At 47.3% G+C, this 18777-nt stretch overlaps 1 protein-coding gene across 8 annotated transcripts in view; it reads right to left on the bottom strand.

Moving 5' to 3' along the window:
- LOC118783268 (latent-transforming growth factor beta-binding protein 4) overlaps nucleotides 1-18777 on the bottom strand; it is a 60863-nt gene that overhangs the window by 2361 nt on the left and 39725 nt on the right. For 4 of the 8 annotated variants that reach the window (XM_036537035.1, XM_036537039.1, XM_036537036.1 and 1 more), the window contains 28 exons: nucleotides 18618-18737; nucleotides 18359-18478; nucleotides 18142-18261; nucleotides 17890-18009; nucleotides 17563-17682; nucleotides 17217-17336; nucleotides 16911-17030; nucleotides 16662-16781; nucleotides 16350-16469; nucleotides 16024-16143; nucleotides 15717-15836; nucleotides 15411-15530; nucleotides 15064-15183; nucleotides 14714-14833; nucleotides 14345-14464; nucleotides 11234-11359; nucleotides 10429-10554; nucleotides 9984-10106; nucleotides 8908-9039; nucleotides 7669-7794; nucleotides 6030-6173; nucleotides 5303-5554; nucleotides 4320-4391; nucleotides 3882-4010; nucleotides 3330-3473; nucleotides 2421-2573; nucleotides 874-1141; nucleotides 294-601 (listed from right to left, as the gene is read on the bottom strand). In XM_036537035.1, the coding sequence (XP_036392928.1) occupies nucleotides 294-601; nucleotides 874-1141; nucleotides 2421-2573; nucleotides 3330-3473; nucleotides 3882-4010; nucleotides 4320-4391; nucleotides 5303-5554; nucleotides 6030-6173; nucleotides 7669-7794; nucleotides 8908-9039; nucleotides 9984-10106; nucleotides 10429-10554; nucleotides 11234-11359; nucleotides 14345-14464; nucleotides 14714-14833; nucleotides 15064-15183; nucleotides 15411-15530; nucleotides 15717-15836; nucleotides 16024-16143; nucleotides 16350-16469; nucleotides 16662-16781; nucleotides 16911-17030; nucleotides 17217-17336; nucleotides 17563-17682; nucleotides 17890-18009; nucleotides 18142-18261; nucleotides 18359-18478; nucleotides 18618-18737 (3903 nt within the window). The remainder of the gene's footprint in view (nucleotides 1-293; nucleotides 602-873; nucleotides 1142-2420; nucleotides 2574-3329; nucleotides 3474-3881; nucleotides 4011-4319; nucleotides 4392-5302; nucleotides 5555-6029; nucleotides 6174-7668; nucleotides 7795-8907; nucleotides 9040-9983; nucleotides 10107-10428; nucleotides 10555-11233; nucleotides 11360-14344; nucleotides 14465-14713; nucleotides 14834-15063; nucleotides 15184-15410; nucleotides 15531-15716; nucleotides 15837-16023; nucleotides 16144-16349; nucleotides 16470-16661; nucleotides 16782-16910; nucleotides 17031-17216; nucleotides 17337-17562; nucleotides 17683-17889; nucleotides 18010-18141; nucleotides 18262-18358; nucleotides 18479-18617; nucleotides 18738-18777) is intronic. The other 4 variants (XM_036537037.1, XM_036537038.1, XM_036537040.1 and 1 more) reach the window with 4 other exon arrangements.

Genomic DNA, 18777 nt, shown 5'->3' with positions numbered 1-18777 from the left:
CTCTGTGTGCAGCACTCATACCTCTGACAGCCTAAAATTGAGACTTTCTTTCCTTTAGCCAAGCTCTGTCTAAATCTGTTCATAACATTTTGTGGTCATCCTACTCACAGAAAACACACACAGGCAGGCAAACAGACAGACAAATGGCCAGATGAGCAGGCAAACACTAAGGAGTAACCTCTACTCCACCTAGTGGCAGAAGGAATCATAGACAATTGAAATTCTTCTCCTTTTAGGACAGTATTGGAGATTTGCTGGTCAAATCCTGAAGTTGATAAAGTGCACATGCTCACTCTCGAAGGTCTCCCGCCTGACTCCGCCCCCAGGCCTCCTCTCTGGGAAGTCTGGAAAGGGGGGTGCCTCCCGGGGCAGGAAGGACCTCCAGGGCTCCGAGGGCCCGCTCTCCTCGTCCTCGTCAAAGGGGGAGTTTTCGGGGAGGGGCGCCAGGCTCAGGCTCCTGGGATCCCCCCGGCTTGGCGGGCGAGGGTGAGCCCCGTACGCAGGCTCGGTGAGGGGATCTGCCAGCCGGAAAGGGGGGCCGATCTCGGGCTCAGCCGGCACAAAACGGGGGTCAAACTCCTCTTCGTAATAACGGCCAGGACTGCAAGTGAGAAGACCCAAGGTTAGATCATATTGTGCTCCACAGACCAGCGAAAGGCAGAACTGTCACGACAACTCACAGCATTTTCCCATAAATGCTGTGAGAATTGCTGTGTAAATTAACCCATAACCATAGCCAATTAAAGTGCCTGTACTTTGGCAATACCATGACCAATTATTCAAGTCACCTTCTTAGTAATATTGGGAATGGGATCTCTCCTCTAATGCTAAGTGACGCAGGACTGTAATATGGGAAGGGCAATGGACAGGTACCCTGCATTGTAGGGGGTCTCTGGAACTCCGTATGGGCCCAGAGGCCTGCCACCATATCCGGGTCTCCTGCCCCCTGGAGGTGAGTAGTCGTCATAACCTGGCCGGAAGTAGTCAGGTCCTCGGGGAAGGGAATCGGGATAGGGCTCGGGTCCGTAAGGCAGGCCGAACCCTCGTCCGCGGCCAGGGCCTGTCCCGGGGCTGTATCGTCCCGTGAAAGGCGGGGAGAAGGCCGGCGGTCGTAGGACATTACAAATCGTCTCATAATCATCTGCGGAGAAAGAATTTCACAACCGCTTACCAGGTTAACCATTCAGACTCTCCATTCACCGTCATGTTTCTCATCACTGTTATTAGTACTCAAACTTTAACATGAAGGTCCAGGGCTGATTTGGAAAATACTGACAGTGTTGAAAATTCTTATACAAGGTTAAGAATATTTTTATTTTGCTACAGTGGCAACCCTACCTCTAAATCAGACACACATGCAAAGATCGGCCAAGCAGTCATTTTTCAATAAAACCTGAATACCTGTGACATTTAAATATCCATTTTATGTACGCTGGCGTTGTTTCAGCATCTGAATCCAAGGCAGTACCTCCAGCAAATCAGTTTGTTTAGTCTCTCCCTTTGCTATACATCAGAGACCATGTGTGTGCATTATGGCAATTACAAATTCCTACAATGTTTGTTGATTCAAAGTCTTTAAACACCCTTGACCATCTTTAGATAGGTGGTTCATATATTTATACTTCTATTATAAATTAATGTGAATGTGGATTAAAATAGCTAGTTTCTTGTGATTATTTTTCACGAGGCTGGCACCAAACCTTGCCATTTAGACGAAGCCTAATCAGAAACACAGAAACATGTAAACGGACTACTTTACTTAGTATGCTGTCAGAGGAAGTGTTGATGAAACCCACGGAGTGGATACATGGACATACCAGGTGACTGAAACAACATGCAGTTGGTTCTGTAAGGTGGTGCAGACGCACTTTTCTATGAAAGTAACAGGCCCACATGCATAACTTGTGTATAACATACACATGTGTGCATATATTAATAGAGCGAAAGTGTACAGTGTATAAAATAAGTATGCATTGCTCTCATTGACAAAGAATGTAGCAATGCAATGTGTTTTTGTTATACCTACTTGTACTGTTGTATCCTGCAGCTCACCCTGGAACTCTATCAGATTTTCAGTGAGTATGTCTGTATTTATACCACTGTTTAGTTAAATACCGATAATTAGTTCAATGCTCACCTGTGCTAGATGTTTCCCATTAACACATAATTAAATTTATATCTGTATAATTAAACATGGTAATAAAACTACTATATTTATAAACATATGATTTCCACATTTACATTAATGTAGCCTTAATGTTACAACTAAGTAAGTTATTTTTTTAGTGGTAAACTGTAACTAGGAATACCATGTTTTGTAAACAGACATTTTCAGGTTTTTCAGGATTTAATGTGTGATAAATGCTGGCTGGCTTTTTTTGAGGTTGTGTTTTTTGCACTTGTGTGTGCAAGGACCGTACCTGAGTCTCGGGCAGGACACAGTGCACACTCCAGCCCCCAGGCCTCCCCATACAGGCAGCAGCACTCGGTGAACGTCACCTGTCCGTCCAGCAGGGGGCTCTGGCACACCAGGTCTGCAGTCACATGCTGCCAGCAGAAAGACAGGTTCTCATCTGGGGAGAGAGGGACGTCTGCTGAGAACAAAGCACCCTTTCCACTGAAATTAGGTAGATCATCGCCAGGGGGTCATCTGCTAAATATAACCTAATGGATTGATCGACGTTACAATGCCCATGTAATACTGCAGTTTCTAGGAGAGGAGAATGTGGAGGTTCATCAAGGACAGCTTCCTATTTTCGTTCACATTGGGAATGACATCATTAATCATCACTGATGATCACTGAATGGACAGGCTTTTAATGTCTACCCTGACATTGTGGTCACACCTACTTCGGTGATTACATTTGTTTTCTCCAGTCTCCTCCCCTGCTCCACTAATGTCTTAGTCACATGCCCCCTGCTGGGTGGATATGGAATTTGTCTTTAGAAGGTGGGTCAAGGCCTTGTGCAGTCTTTAGCCTAATTAATGGGATCAACGTATCGCCAAAAGTTTCCAGGCTGAAGCTCATTTAAACTGGACTACAATTCATGCCCAGAGATATGCCTTATTAAATAATGTGACCTTCTCAGATAGAGATTTCTACCCTCTCTGAGCCACTGACTCTTAGGTTCGGCAGCAAAGCCCATGACAGATTATGATCCATGTTAAGAGTTTCCGGAGTGCTGCCTACACCCTAGCTTTTATGTTTCTACAGGAAACTGGGGGACCACACTTCCAAGGTACAAAAGCAAGAGGGGGCATTCAGGATCCTAATCCTCTAATGCCGTAACAGGAAGTGACAGCGGTGTCACCGGACGCCGGGACTCACCGATGGTGAGGCTGCTGGAGTTGACGCAGCTCCGCTGGGTGTCGTCCAGGACCAGCGGAGGCTCACAGGAACAGTAGTACGAGCCCACCGTGTTGACGCAGGTCCCGCCGTTGCAGATCTCCTCTCCTTCGCACTCATTATTATCTGACGGGGAGAGAGGATGGAGGAGAGCAGAGGGAGAGAAAGTGGAGATCAGAAACAGGAGAGAAAGGTAGTAATAAAGGGAAGAAAGAGGATACGAGATAAGACGGAGGAAAAGATGTGGAAGGAGGAAGAGCAGGAAGGAATGAGAGGGGAAAGGGGGGAAAGACAATGACAAAGTCCCAGGGAGAGGGACACAGCAGGCAGCATGGGAAAGAAAGAGCGGCGGAAAGAACAAAAGAGGGAGGGCTGTTAAAGGTAGCACTCTGCTAACAACCCTCTGATTTAACTCTGTCACGTTTATTAGCTTTGCCTTTTATCTCATTACCACATGCCCAGGGCCAGTTAACCTCCGGCTAAGAGTACATTGCATTGTCATCACATTCACGGTCCCTGCAGCGGCTCGCTGACCTATGCACTCCAGCAGGACGGTGTCGTAGTAGAAGCCACTGGGGCAGTAGCAGGAATAGCCAGGGATGTTGTTGACGCACACGCCGCTCTTGCAGACCTCGGGGTGGAACACCTTGCACTCGTCCACATCTGCAGGGGGGAAACCAGCTGCCGTGAGCTCAGGGACCAGAAAGATCATGTCAGAGTGAATGTGCGCCCTGTACCTCTGCTGTGTGGCACGCATCATAAAAAAAAAGTTTTTGGATTCTGAGCTGCGCCTTATTAGCACAGTGACCTCGTGAAAACAAACGGGAAGGGGTGAGGAGATATTTTTCATTAACGCCGAGACACTGGTGTGTGGTCCTCGGGGTGTATGTCGATGCATGACTGCCTCTTCTTCATGAACTCGAACACTCATACACTGCATGGTTGAAGAGCTTTCAGACCAGAGATGCCTACCTTTGTAACTGAAAGCACCCAGTCCCATTGTCACGTATCCTCTTCCGCTTGGACAAAGTGCCTGGTACTCCGCTGACAGCAACCAAGAGAGCAGTGAAATATTATTACTGTGATGATTTAGATGCCAGATGCTACAGACATGCTACAGACAAGCTTATCAATGGTAGTGTACTTAAAGTCTTCTAAAATCCATTCATAGTCTCTCCCATTGTGTTAACAATAACAATGCAAAAGCACATTGTTATATATGTGTGCTTATATGTGTTATAAAATATAACAGAAGTGTCTCAAACCATGTCACAAATCCAGTACTTTAACCTCTACCCCACACTACTGTCCTAAAGGAGTCAAATGTTTCCATTCAATGATAGATAAGCTGGAGATGGTATGCGCCATAATTGAAATTACATTTCTGTCACTACTGTACTGACAGTACAAAGGAAAGTCCTTCCATGGTGGCCATTTACGGTGATTCACCTTCAAGTTTTGTCTTGTTCAGGTTCCTACCAAATTCCAGTCAAGAAAATTTTAAGACAACCAATTCATAAATATTCCCAGAATCTACAATGAGATGGGTGTTGTAGTCCCCTAATAACCTCACTCTGGCTGGACAGAAATCTGCTTCAGATGCAGTTGTTAATCTTTTCAGATGTTAAGCTTTTCCAGCTGCTCTGTGACCACCCCGAGGGTGTTACAGTATATGAAATTTGACTGATTGAAGATGTATTTATTATCTCTCAGCCTCAAAGGCACAGCAGCTTAGTGGACAGATTTCTGCGGTGAGCTGCCCCAGACAGCATTGCCACCGTTCATTTAAAGTGCTGTAAGCACAAGATTAAGACACTGTGCTTTCTGTGAAACCTTGCATTCCAAACACATGCAGAGTAAATGCTGGAACGTTTAGCTTTTTTGTGGGGACTGCCACCCCACGAAGACGAGGAAGGGCCGGGTGGGTGGTGGGTGAAGGTGGGTGAAGGGCCTACCTGACCTGGCGGCGGGGCAGGGGGAGAAGCGACAGCCCAGGCCCCAGCCCTCCCCGATGGTGCAACAGCACTCCTGGTGGGTGGTATTGCGGGCGAGCCGGTTGCAGGAGCCCTGGGCACGTGTGTTGTAGTAGCACTCCCGTGTCTCGCCGGGTTGAGGCAGAGGCAGGGAGGCAGGCGAGGAGCCCGGCCGTGTCTCCGCCCCCAGGTTAGTGGTGGGGGAGGAGGCGCCGCCGGGGAGCGCAGGGCGACCTGGGAGGCAAGAAACACAGCATTGCAGTGTAACAGATACACGTACACGCACACGCGCGCGCACACACACACACACACACACACACACACACACACACACACAATCAATTCCCACTATCAATGTCAATTCAATGTCCACTATCAATTCCCAATCCGTTTTAGAAAATTAACTGTACTCACAATATACCATAATTATGATATATGCTGTATAAAAAACAGTCCCCCACAGTATGATCTGCTTAGTTCAGGACTGACAGTTGGTGTACTGAACAAAGGGTGGCAGCATTGAACCTTTGAGCACCGGCCTTCTAAATTTCACTGTAAAAGTAAATTTCTTTCTTCCGTGAACTTCCCTATGGCGCTGGCTGGTTTGAAAGTTGCACAGCTGGCAGAATGGGCATGGCATTTGATTATTTGTGAAAACTGGAAAGTGTGATGGAGATTGGGGACGGCGATGCTAGCACGGTAGCGGTACCTGGCCGGGGCCTGCTGACGCACTGTCCTGTGGCCATGTCCAGCTCCTCGCCCTCGCCGGGACATTCGCACAGGAAGGAGCCCTCCACGTTTTCACAGCGCGCCGCCCCGCACACCCACTGCATGCTCTCACACTCATTCTCATCTGCAGGGAGACAGAGAGAGAGAGAGAGAAAGTGACAATTTTTTGCACTCCTTAATACCCAAGGGTATGACCCAAATGTTATGGAAACCATGTGGGACTGTCAGCTGTTTAGTGTTTTCTTTATTTATACTTCTTCTCCTATTATGTAACCACTTTTGGAAACCAGTTTGCACTCGTTGCGCATTAGGCTTGTCTCGTCTCTGGCGACGTCCTCCGCCCTTGCGGAAGAGGGCCGAATGCAATCCTTCCATACACTCACATGCAGCCAGTAGCATCTGGCTGTTTCGTCAGCCTCTTGTAAAACGAGAATGAATAAACAGCCAGCATATAGTTTGTTTGTGACTTCAACATGCATGGAGAATGGGTGAACAGCTATGCAGTGCCCTTTGGGACTGGGTGATATTTGGAGTGCTTTAGATAGCCACTGACCTCCAAAGTGGACAAATATAGTCATCTTATTCATACAGAGCATGTTAACTTTTGAAAAGCCCTAGTGTACTCCAAGTACTCTGGAAGACTAATCTTTAAAAGGCGCAAGTATAATTACTCATATACTCCGAACAGGGCAGAAATAGAAGCAGGCATCCTGTTGAAGCTATCTCTAAGCATGGCTGCACTGCACTGATTTTGTTGGTTCAGTTCTTGTTATGAGAATCAATATGTCATTGTTTCCTTTTCAGTGGGTGTTATTTGAATTGTTGACTCAAACCCCACAAGGGCTGTGTGATATTTACAAGGGACATGGAAATCACTTCCTCTCAGAAATGTTGGCATTTACAGGTAAAATGTTTATTGCTGTTTAATCTGGCCAGTTTCATCTAACAAATTAAAACAGGCACCAAGGATAGTTCATGGGGCTATGTGTTGGATTTAAGATATTTTTAAATGATATGTTACATTGTGAAGTAACATTAACTATATTAACTGAAGCACACACAGCTTGAGTGTGAATAAATGCCATTCAGGAAAGTGTATTTCATTTGAACAGTTTGTTTGTTGACACAATCATATTTCTGGAGCTGAGTTATTTATTTTTTTTTACTACACTAAATTACTTTACCTTTATCTTAGAGTACTGTGGCGTGACATGTGTTTGAAATGCTCATAGCGAAAAGTCAAGCAAGGCCTCTTTTCACTAACACGGGAGGGAAGCCAGGTGGCAGAGTTATGGAGCGATGGATTCCAAATAAACTCAGATCAGATTTCATCCATGCAACTGTGGTGGCCATATGTGGCCCGAGGCTACCGAGACACTCCAACGGAAGTTGCATGAGATGAAGTAGTAAGCAGCGGCAACCCAGGAACACTCCGTGTTGCTCAAAATGATTTTCTTGACATCTTAATAAAAGTTATTTCCTGGATTGCTTCACCCAGTGAACAGTGCGTCTTTTCCGAGTAGCTTATTAGCACGATGTGACAGCGCTGTTCCCAGTCGCGGATGTCACCCCAGGAGGTTGACAGAGGGACAGAGGGGCCGGCGGTGGGTGACACGTACCCACGCATCCCTTGCCGTCGGGTGTGGTCTCGTACCCCTGGTCGCACATGCAGTGGTACGTCCCGATCAGGTTCTGGCAGAAGGCGTGCTCCCCGCAGACCGTCTCGTTGGCGCACTCGTTAATGTCTGCAAGAGGAGGAAGTGCTTTGTTAGGCTGGCCCCCCAGGGAGGAGGGGGGCGAAGGCGGGGGGGGGTGTGGCGGGTTTCCCGTGAAGGGTGGTCGGTGCCGGACAGCACCACATTAACCCTGAGCTATAGCCGCAATTATCAACACTCCTCCCCCAACCCCCCCACCCCCAGCCCCCAACCGAAGCTCCCTGGAAAAGGCTTCTGAGCCCCTTCCAAAGCTTTTTGGGGAGAGTAATCTCCGTGGCTGGGGCAATAACTCCTCTGCGGCATAAATTAGCTTGATCGCTGTGCTTCCTGCCTGCGGTGCACACGCGAGCCGAGGAGAGGGGAGGAGGATATCTCCGCCACATGTTCAGTAATCTTAAATCTTCAGAGGATGGTGGGGCGGGGGTGAGGGGGGGAGAGGTGACTCTCAGCAGAATGTGGGAGATGGCAGTCACCTGATGGTGTGATGTGTCAGCAAACACAAACAAAACAGCCACCCTGCAAAGGCAAGCTGTGACGGACTGAAGCCACACGGTACCTTCAATCATGCAGCTGTCTGCAGCCTGTCACTAATTTTAAACAATACATTGATCATTTCAAAAATGGTCATGAATAGCACCCATGCCAACACTCTGTCTGCAAGCTGTCAATATGTTTCTACAGGTGTATACTGTGCTTATTTAAATGGTGGATACATGTTGGCAAATACCAATGCAGCAACAAAACTGTGGCCCAGTTTGAAAGTTCATGGGAATCAGTTTAGAACAGTTGTGTTACAGTTTACCAAAACTTTATATTATATGGGTGTCTTTATCTAATGTCTATATCAGTGTTTCTCAACCTCTCCTGGAGGGCCCCCTGCCCTGCATGTTTTAGATCTCTCCCTGCTCCAACACAGCTGATTCAAATGATCACTTTGTTATTAAGCAGCTTCAGAGATCTAAAACATGCAGGGCAGGGGGCCCTCCAGTAGAGTGTTGAGAAACACTGGTCTATATCTCCTGTTACCCCATCCAGTTGATATATAGATCAGTGGATCTGCACAGCACCTCTGAACTGATGCCTGTGAACAAGCGGGCGTGTGTTAATGAGTGCTCTGAATGGATTGTGGACGCAGCTGCTCACCGACACACTCTCCGGTCGGCGTGACCCTGTAGCCGGGCTCGCAGGTGGTGAAGCAGCGGTAGGAGCCGATGGAGTTCTCACAGCGCTGGGACCCACACACAGTACCCTGAGAATCAGCACACTCGTCCACGTCTGAGAGAGAGACGGAAAGAGATCACCTCGCACCTCTTCTCCACCACCCTGACACTGGCAGCTATATGGAACAGCATTGACATGCCTCTTCACATAGGGACAGATATCAGGATTTCCGTGTTTATTTTTGTTTTTGATTGTATTACCTTCCATAACTTTGTGGTCATGTCAAGTAGGGACATAAACTGCTTATTTAATGGTACAGTCCAATCCACTAAGCATCACTGACAAAACACACTATAAACTCCAACAAGATGATATGCTGGGAATAAACCTCTTACAATGGGGGGTTGCCTTTAATTATTGATTTATATTCTTCAATGTCATTTAAATAGCATTTTAAGCATAATTTTAGATATTCAGGCATTACTTTTGCTGTTGCAGTATGAGTTTGTGTGATCATAGATGGAATAGTGGGGGTAAATACTTTTTTGGGGGCTTTATGTGCAAAGCAGTGAGCCAGTGAATTTATTAGCAATATCAGCACACAGACATTGCAAAATAGCATGCAAGGAAATTAGTTGGAAAGATGGATGTAGTCAGCTCATTGTAAAAGAGCTCTTTTGCTGTACTAAAAGAGTAAGAATGAATTTGGGCAGTTTTCATTGACTTTCCAAGGACAGTTAATCACACTCCATAACTTTTCCATGATTTTCCAGAATGAAAATATTTTTCATGGGAACCCTCTTACAAGAATCAAATCAGGAAGTAGCTCTTAAATAGGGGGTGGACCGAGGCTATAAACCAGAACCTTTCAGGCCCTTTAACCACAAAACCCCATGGTGTACAAAACAAAAGGATAGTAACAGCGGTTCTCAAGCAAACCTAGAGTCTAAATGCTTTCCATAGCATCGGCTAAGGCCTGGTACAGTGATGTGACTGGTCTGCGATGCTGGTACACCTTTGGGAAATGACCTGTGACAAAAGGTGGCACATGAGCTCACCCAGGCAGGCTGTTTTCTCCGGGGTGGCGGTGAATCCCGTGTGGCACTGGCACTGGAAGGAGCCCTCGGTGTTGCCGCAGCGCCCATCCTGGCACACACCTGGCCTGGTGCACTCGTCCACGTCTGGCGCAGGGAATAGCATCGCATCACGTTTCATCTATCGCACGCGCCCAGCGGCATCAGATTAATGTCGCCCGAACTAGGCCGGAGCGATTTACTGATCCGCAAATCAGTTTACATTCCAGCAGGCCGCAATTAATCAATCAAGGCCCTGTTTTTGCACAGTGGGTCCCCTGAAAGCTAGATTTACACAGTAAAACACAAGACCTTCGTGACCCTCTCGTGATGTCTTGCCAGCCCAGGGACATGAGGAACGCTGCTCTAATTTTGAAGCCCTGTAAAGCCACTGGGGAAAGGGGGTAGTGGGGTGACGAGGGGACCTTACCCAAACAGAGCGTGCCATTGGCGCTGGTCTGGTAGCCCTCAGAGCACACACACCGGTAGGACCCTTCCAAGTTCACACACTCGCCCCGAGGGAAGCAGTACTCTCCCTCCTGGCACTCGTTGATATCTGCACACGCACACGCCACACCATACCATTGTGAATGGCTACTCAGTTGAAAATGACTGTTTTCATACAAGTTCATTAAAGCCCAGTAACCTAATGTAGTGCCCATGATTTTTATGCTTTTTCCCATTTATGAAACCCTGTTTGGAATCACCCATTGTAGATTAGGCTCGTTATGACAACCTGATTGATGAAAAGAGACAAATGCAATCCTCCAATGTATTCACAGTGTCAGTGGGTATTTTTAGGATGACTAAAAAAAAGTCCCACAGTGCACAACATTGAAGTGGACACCAATTCACTGTTGTGTGCTGTGGGACTCCACTGATGTCATCTGAGCATCTTTCAGGCACCTGATGAATCACAGGGTGCCTGAGAGCAGTGAGACAAGGAAATTTTGGCTGACCTACCCAGCCCCATCCCTGGTGGAACACTACAATTTTGTTCCAGCACAGTGGGCTTCCTGTCATTGTCGGCTGATGAAACAGCTGGGATGGACTCCAAGCTGTAGTGCTCAGCCTGCAACCAAGGCGAGCACCTTGCCAACAAACCCACTCGGGACACACCCCGGTCAGTAGCAGGCACCCTTGCTAAGATGTAGCAGCACAATGATGATGCTGTGGGGCTGTAATGTAGAAGCATGATGAAGTGGGTGGGAGGTTGCCGTGGAGATGAGGCAGACCTCTGCACTGCCGCCCGGGGCCGGACGCCCTGAAGCCAGGCTTGCAGTCACAGCGGTAGGAGCCATCCGTGTTGACGCAGCGGCTATCGGAGCCACAGATCTGCGGGTTCTGGCACTCGTCCACATCTGAAGAAAGACAGTCTTCTGTCAGCACCTCCTGCAGGTCGATGCGGGAACTGCAGGCTTTAGTACCGGGGCACAGCTGCCTGCATGGTCTGCAGTGAATCTGATTTGGTATTATTCTGATTCTGAATATGAACAAAAGGGTGAATGACTGATTTTATATTTTGAAATGTTAGCAGGTTAAGCAAAGACTCATGCAATGGTAAGCCACTATAATGAAATGTCTCATTACTGATTGTTGAAAACCTTAAGTCCCCCAGGCTTTGTGCTATGTCAACCAATAAATACAAACTTGAGTGACTTTGAAAAAGGCAGATAACAAGAGACATTGGCTGTTTGGGCTCATCTAATACAAATGCCCATGTCTTCAAGGAGCTTCAAATACATGAATACAAGGACATAGTCCTTGTAAAAAATAAAACAGCGGGACTAATTACACTCTCAGAAGTGTTATGCATGTCTTCTGAAAAGCCAGTCAACGAAGGCTAAATTCTACCATAAACCGGCCACTTTAGGGTATTTACTTGTGATATAAATCAAACTATGATACATTCCTTCATGGCGACACCTCCATACAGGTAATGACAGGTGGTTTGGATTTAAAGGTCATTCTTTTGAAGCTGTAGGCTCGCCCCAGGGAGAGATCCGTTATCTCCGTCAGCTCCCATTGGCGCAGCGTACGCTGAACTTCATCAGAAGTGCCTCACTTTGATTTGCTCCCCGCGTATCAGCCCCTGTGAGGCGTCGCCTCCGTCCCCTCCTGTCATCCCGAGGCCTATTCTTTAATGGGAACCACGTTCGGCCGTTCCCAGGGCGGCACACAATTTACGAGTAACGTGCGAATGCCTCTGCGCACGTAGGTTTAAGAATTCCTCTGCAGGCGTCCGTGGCCCAGAGAGAGAGAAGCTTTAGGGGTGTTCCACTTTTGACCTGGGCAAACAGAGCTTCCAGCTCTCACAGTCAGAGTGCTGTGAGAGGAAAGCCAGGGAGCAAGCGAAGAGCAGTGGCCATTCAAAACCATTCAGAGAGGGCTTGAATAGTGTTATTCTCACACTCACTGGTTTGGACTTGCTGGTAGCCTGGTCTTACACTGTTGCTCATTCAACTTGAATGGATGCACTGTTGTTCTTGTTCTTGTACTGATGCTCTGGAAGTTGCTCTGGATAAGAGTGTCTGCTAAATGAATGTAATGTAATGGAGAGAGCCCCTGCATGTGCCACATGGTGACCCAGGCAAGTGAAAGAGCCTGAGGCCTGCAGTTGTGCTGGGGTGTTCTCTGTGCTGGACACGCCCGCACGAGCACAGGGACACACCATCAGGAAACGAGCGAGTGGCCAGCTAACTGTCTGGCCTCCACCGGGACGTCCGCACCACCGCAGATAGCGCACGTTCCCTAATTAACGTGTCGACAAACAACCGTGCCTCTGTGGCCTCTATGGGTTTCTGCGCCGCGCAGCGCTGGCCGGCTTCCACCGGGGCTGCCTCATAACACGGGGGCCGATGACAGCGATTATTACAGCTAATGGCCACATTCAGCTATGTAAACAAATTCACTGATCACCTGCACCCACGCCAAAACCAGCCCGTGATTTATCAGGTCTCTATGACACAGAGCTTTTGCTTCAGGGAAGCACGGAAAGTAGGCCCTGAGCCACGGTTTCCTCCTGCTCGAAAACAAACACGGCAGAGACAGAGGTATGCAGCGGTCGGGCCGCAGACCCATTGTTTTGGGCCGTGGGGAAGAGCTACCTACCCTCCCTGCCCACCCAGGGCATGGCATCCTAACAGTGTGGCCGTGTAGGTATAATATACCTACGATCTCATGGCGGCACCTTGTGACTTTCTCTTGTAGGGGGCAAGGGTAGAGTGAGGGAGACAAGCGGTGCCGGAAGGCAAACATTTCGGAGCATCCCTGACCCAAGACCCAAAACCCAAAAGTGTCTCCCTCACGTTTCTGCGGCCTGGTCGACTGCGTGTGCACGCGGCTCTCCTCGGGTCTGTTTTAATCAGCAGGGTAAGGAATGCGTGAAGTTTACACATCTAGATCCAGGGGCCTTACAAGCCAAGACATTCCTCCCAGGGAAAAAAATGCAACATGCAACTGTGAAAGCAATTAAAGAGACAGGAGGGGAAATTGTCTGAGGCAATCGAGACCGTCTGGAGGCAGATGTGTTTTGACTTAATTTTTTTCATGGCGGTTCCATCTGATTCAGATTGGATTTCAGATTATGGAGAAGAATGGATAATTATGCCCCTGCACTTGAAAGGTCAGTGTCCATCACATGTGTGCGCCATGCTGAATTATAGCTGAGTGCCTTTCTCAGTTGTTCTATGTTAAATTATTATTCAATATATAATTAAGTATTGAATTCGAGTGCTGATTTTTTTACTGAACAGACTCACCAGAATTGCACACACTTATTTTCATCATATGGGGCAACAATGTAGCATTGTGGCAGGGCTCATAACCAAAAGGCTGCTGGTTCGATTCCATGCAGGGGCACTGCCGCTGTACTCTTGGGCCTGGTACTTAACCCCGAATTGCCTCAGTGAATATCCAGATGTATAAATGGATAATGTAAAAATTGTAACCTATGCAATTCGCAGTGGATAAAAGTGTCTGCCGGATGCCAATAATGTAATGTAATTTTTGTTTGATTAGCAGACAAATTTATTTGGGACATCATATATTTCCTTCATGGCATTTATGAAGTTGAATGTTCACTTTGTCAAAGTAACAACCAGTTCCTGTAGCCTGCAGCCCTCTTACAGTTTATTGCTCTCACCATTAAATACTCCTATTCGGGAATCTTGGGGTGAAAACTAAATTCTCAGTTTAGCACATATAATACATTTGTCATTGCTTTTCTGTCAGTTTATCAATTTACATATTGTTAAAATGGTTAGCATTTTGTCTCAGAGCTTACTTAAGTTAAAATTGCAGCAGAAAGCTGAAGAGATCTTACAGAAGGATGGCAGAAGTCTTACCTGTGCATTTTCTGTTCTGCATGCTGTAGCCACGTCTGCAGGGGACACAGATGAAGGAGCCTTCAGAGTTCACACACTCCTGGCCAGGGCACTGCTGGGGGTCTTCACACTCGTTGATGTCTGAAACGGGGAACGTGTCAACACAACAGGACCAAAAACACGGTACAGGTCACATGGTTATCGTCACAGCTGACAGTGTTCACGTTTCGTCCTGTACAGTCTGTAGAGGGAGCAGTCCTCTGCACCAAGCTCATTGATAGGATTTCATATCGACAGCCTCCAACGCTCACCTGGCAAAATGGCACAACACACTGCAGTACCTGAGAATGCACTATTGGAAAACAAAACGAGAAAAAGCGCTGGTCTTACCGGTGCAAGCATTGTCCTGGAGCTTATACCCAGAGAGGCACACACAACCGTAGCTGCCGGGGGTGTTTTCACAGCGCCCATTGGCACAGGGTCTGGGGATCTGCCTACACTCATCAATATCTGAGGAAACAGAGGATTTAAATGACATCCTTGGCTGTGAAATCAGCTTTGTGGTCCTTGTGATGACCACAATCCAGTGGTACTTCCACACTTGGTATTGGCATGCCAGACCATCACTTGGGGAATAAATAAATAAATATATATGAAGTATAGAAAAATAAAAACAGACAAGATGCGTCCTAATATTGTTAAAAAAAAGAAACATGAATGAAACAGAGGGAAAAGGCTACCTTGGCATTTTCCATTTTGGAGCCCATATCCTGGTTTACAGGCGACGCAGCTGAAGGAACCTTCTGAGTTCACGCACTCCTGGCCAGGGCACTGCAGAGCATTCTCGCACTCATTGATGTCTGGAGAAGAAGCACACAGTACTTCATTTAAAGCCTCAGCGGTTCAAAGCAGAAACGATCTTTCATTCTGGAATTCTGGAGCAGCAAAAATTTGTAGATTTAAAGCAACCTGGTGACCCACGAATGTTGAAGCTAAGCACAAATCCAAATGTAGTAAGAGACAGATTCACCATATCAAGGAATTTAGATGATATATTGCTGCCATTATGGCGTTACTGAAATCTTACCGGTGCAGGTGTTGCCCTGGAGTTTGTACCCAGTGGAGCAAACACACCTGAAACTGCCAGGGGTGTTCTCACAGCGCCCGTTGGTACAGGGGATGGGGGTCTGACGACACTCATCGACATCTGAGGAAGAAGATAATTATAACATTGATATAAAAAAACACTCCAGATTTCTGATAGAGTTTCAGTCAATCTTGATTTCTTCTACTCTGTGCAAGGCAGACCTTACAATAACATACAAACCCGTGTAGAATTGATTTGAGTGCAGCCTACAGAAATATCAGGACCGCACAGAGGGACATTTCTTACCGGCGCACGTGTTGCCCTGTAGTTTGTATCCGGTGGGGCACACACACCTGTAGCTGCCAGGGGTGTTCTCACAGCGCCCGCTGCCACAGAGGCTGAGGGTCTGCCTACACTCGTCAATGTCTGAGAAAGAAGACAAACATAAAACCTGCTATCAAAAAAGCACTCTGAATTTCTGAGGGGGGTTTTATCACTGTTGATTTCGGTACGTTGTGCAAGGCAGACTTTACAATATTGTACAACCCCATGTGGAATTGATTTGAGCACAGCGTACCAAAATATGAAAACTGCAAAAAGGGAATGTTCTCACCGGTGCAGGTGTTGCCCTGGAGTTTGAATCCAGTGGGGCACACACATCTGTAGCTGCCAGGGGTGTTCTCACAGCGCCCATTGGTACAGGGGCTGGGGGTCTGGCGACACTCGTCAAGATCTAAGGAGGAAGACAAATGTGCCACCTGCCATCAAAAAAGCATGCTGGAAGCATAAAGGATGAGTTGTTTGTGATTTATTTTATGTTAAGCAAGGCAAACAGTATTTTATGAGTGTGTATTTGACAGCTGTTGTGTCATCCTATGTGGACTTGCCCTGACCACAGACTATTGAAATAGGAAGACCTTGCAGAAGGAACCTTCTTACCTGTGCAGGTGTTGCCCTGGAGTTTGTACCCAGTGAGGCACACACACCTGTAGCTGCCAAGAGAGTTCTCACAGCGCCCATTGGCACAGGGGCTGGGGGTCTGATGACACTCATCAATGTCTGGGGAGTTGGGGGAAGGGGGTGGGTGTGAAGGATTTTGGGGGGGGGGGGTGCAGGAAAGATGTAACACAGCATCACAAAATATGTGTGAGGAATTCGACAAGAAACTTCAGCAAAACTCAAAATGGAAATCATGTTATACTGCACATTTGCTTGTGTGCTATAGTTTATCCCCCATGCATTCAGCCATACCTGAGCATTTTCCATTCAGCAGAGTGAAGCCCGGCCTACACGCCACACACCTGTATGAACCCTGGGAGTTCACACACTCCTGACCAGGGCACCGGGTGGGGTCCTCACACTCATTGATGTCTGAGACAAAGGAAACTGCATCAGGTTCACTGAAACAAATAACAACTGATCCCAACACTTATGTAGCAAAAGGACATTATACATGCAGTACCTGAGACAACACTATTTCAAAACAAAAACAAGCCTTACCAGTGCACGTGTTGCCCTGTAGTTTGTATCCTGTGGGGCACACACACCTGTAGCTGCCAGGGGTGTTCTCACAGCGCCCGCTGCCACAGAGGCTGAGGGTCTGCCTACACTCGTCAATGTCTGAGAAGGAAGACAAACATAAAACCTGTTATCAAAAACACACTTAATTTCTGAGAGGGGTTTTAGTCACTCTTGATTTCGGTACGCTGTGCAAGGCAGACTTTACAATACTGTACAAACCCATGTGGAATCAATTTGAGCACAGCCTACTGAAATAAGAATACTGCACAGAGGGAGCTTTCTTACCGGTGCACGTGTTGTCCTGGAGTTTGTACCCAGTGAGACACACACACCTGTAGCTGCCAGGGGTGTTCTCACAGTGCCCGTTGGCACAGGGGCTGGGGGTCTGGCGGCACTCATCAGTGTCTGAAGAGGAAGATAAATGTAACACCTGCCATCAAAAAAACATTCCCAATTTCTGAGAGGTTTAGTCAATCTTGATTTATGTCCTCTGTGCAACGTGGAACTTACAGTATTGCATGACATAGACTGTAATTAATGTGTACTTGGATGCTTCTATGCAAACCTGTGTCAATTTCCCTTGAACACAGTCTAATGAAATAGTTGGAATGTACAGAGGGAGCTTTCTTACCTGTGCAGGTGTTGCCCTGGAGTTTGTACCCAGTGAGACACACACACCTGTAGCTGCCAGGGGTGTTCTCACAGCGCCCATTGGCACAGGGGCTGGGGGTCTGGTGGCACTCATCCACGTCTGAGTAAACAAGAAAAGATAGAATTGATTACCATAAAAAATCCAGCTGGTTTGCATGAATAGTAATGAATAACCTATCAAAATGAGTGATTAACCAAGCAGTGTTTTTGTGAGAATATTGGTATAAAAAATAAATCAGAATGTATTCTCTTATCAGTATCAGGAATTTGTACACAGGACAGTATAAGCCCACGCCCTGAGACATACCTGAGCATTTTCCATTCAGCAGTGCGAAGCCCGGCCTACACGCCACACACCTGTATGAACCCTGGGAGTTCACACACTCCTGACCAGGGCACCGGGCGGGGTCCTCACACTCATTGATGTCTGAGACAAAGGAAACCGCATCACACACACCGAAACACAAAAACTGAGCCCAACGCTCATGCAGCACAATGACACAATGCATGCAGTACCTGAGATAACATTACTTAAAAATAAGACAATAACAAGTCTTACCGGTGCAGGTGTTTCCCTGTAGTTTGAATCCAGTGGGGCACACACACCTGTAGCTGCCCAGGGTGTTCTCACAACGCCCGTTGGCACAGGGGCTGGGGGTCTGACGACATTCGTCAACGTCTGAGACAAATGCAAGAAACGTGTGAATGTTACAAAAAAACTTCATGTGGAACTCTGATGAATTCCCCACCATATAAACCCACAGCATCAGAGGTACCTGAGCATTGTCCATTCAGCAGCCTGTAACCTGGCCTACAGGTAACACACCTGTATGAACCTTGTGAGTTCACACATTCCTGACCAGGGCACTGCAAGGGATCCTCACACTCATTAATGTCTGCAACAAAAGAGGAATCACGATCAGGCTAACAGGGCAGCCAGCTGTAGACATTTCATGTTGTGATGATGACAGCCACAAGTCAGAGGAATGTTGGAAGGTGATAACAGCTTTCAGCTAAAAGATACAAGAGTCTTACCAGTGCAGGTGTTGCCCTGTAGTTTGAATCCAGTGGGGCACACACATCTGTAGCTGCCAGGGGTGTTCTCACAGCGCCCACTGGTACAGGGGCTGGGGGTCTGACGGCACTCGTCAATGTCTGAGGAGTAAGATAGATGTAACACCTGCCATCCAAAAAA

This window comes from Megalops cyprinoides, chromosome 9 (genome assembly GCF_013368585.1).
Source record: "Megalops cyprinoides isolate fMegCyp1 chromosome 9, fMegCyp1.pri, whole genome shotgun sequence".
NCBI lineage: Eukaryota > Metazoa > Chordata > Actinopteri > Elopiformes > Megalopidae > Megalops > Megalops cyprinoides.
This window is presented reverse-complemented; position numbering and strand designations above follow the sequence as displayed.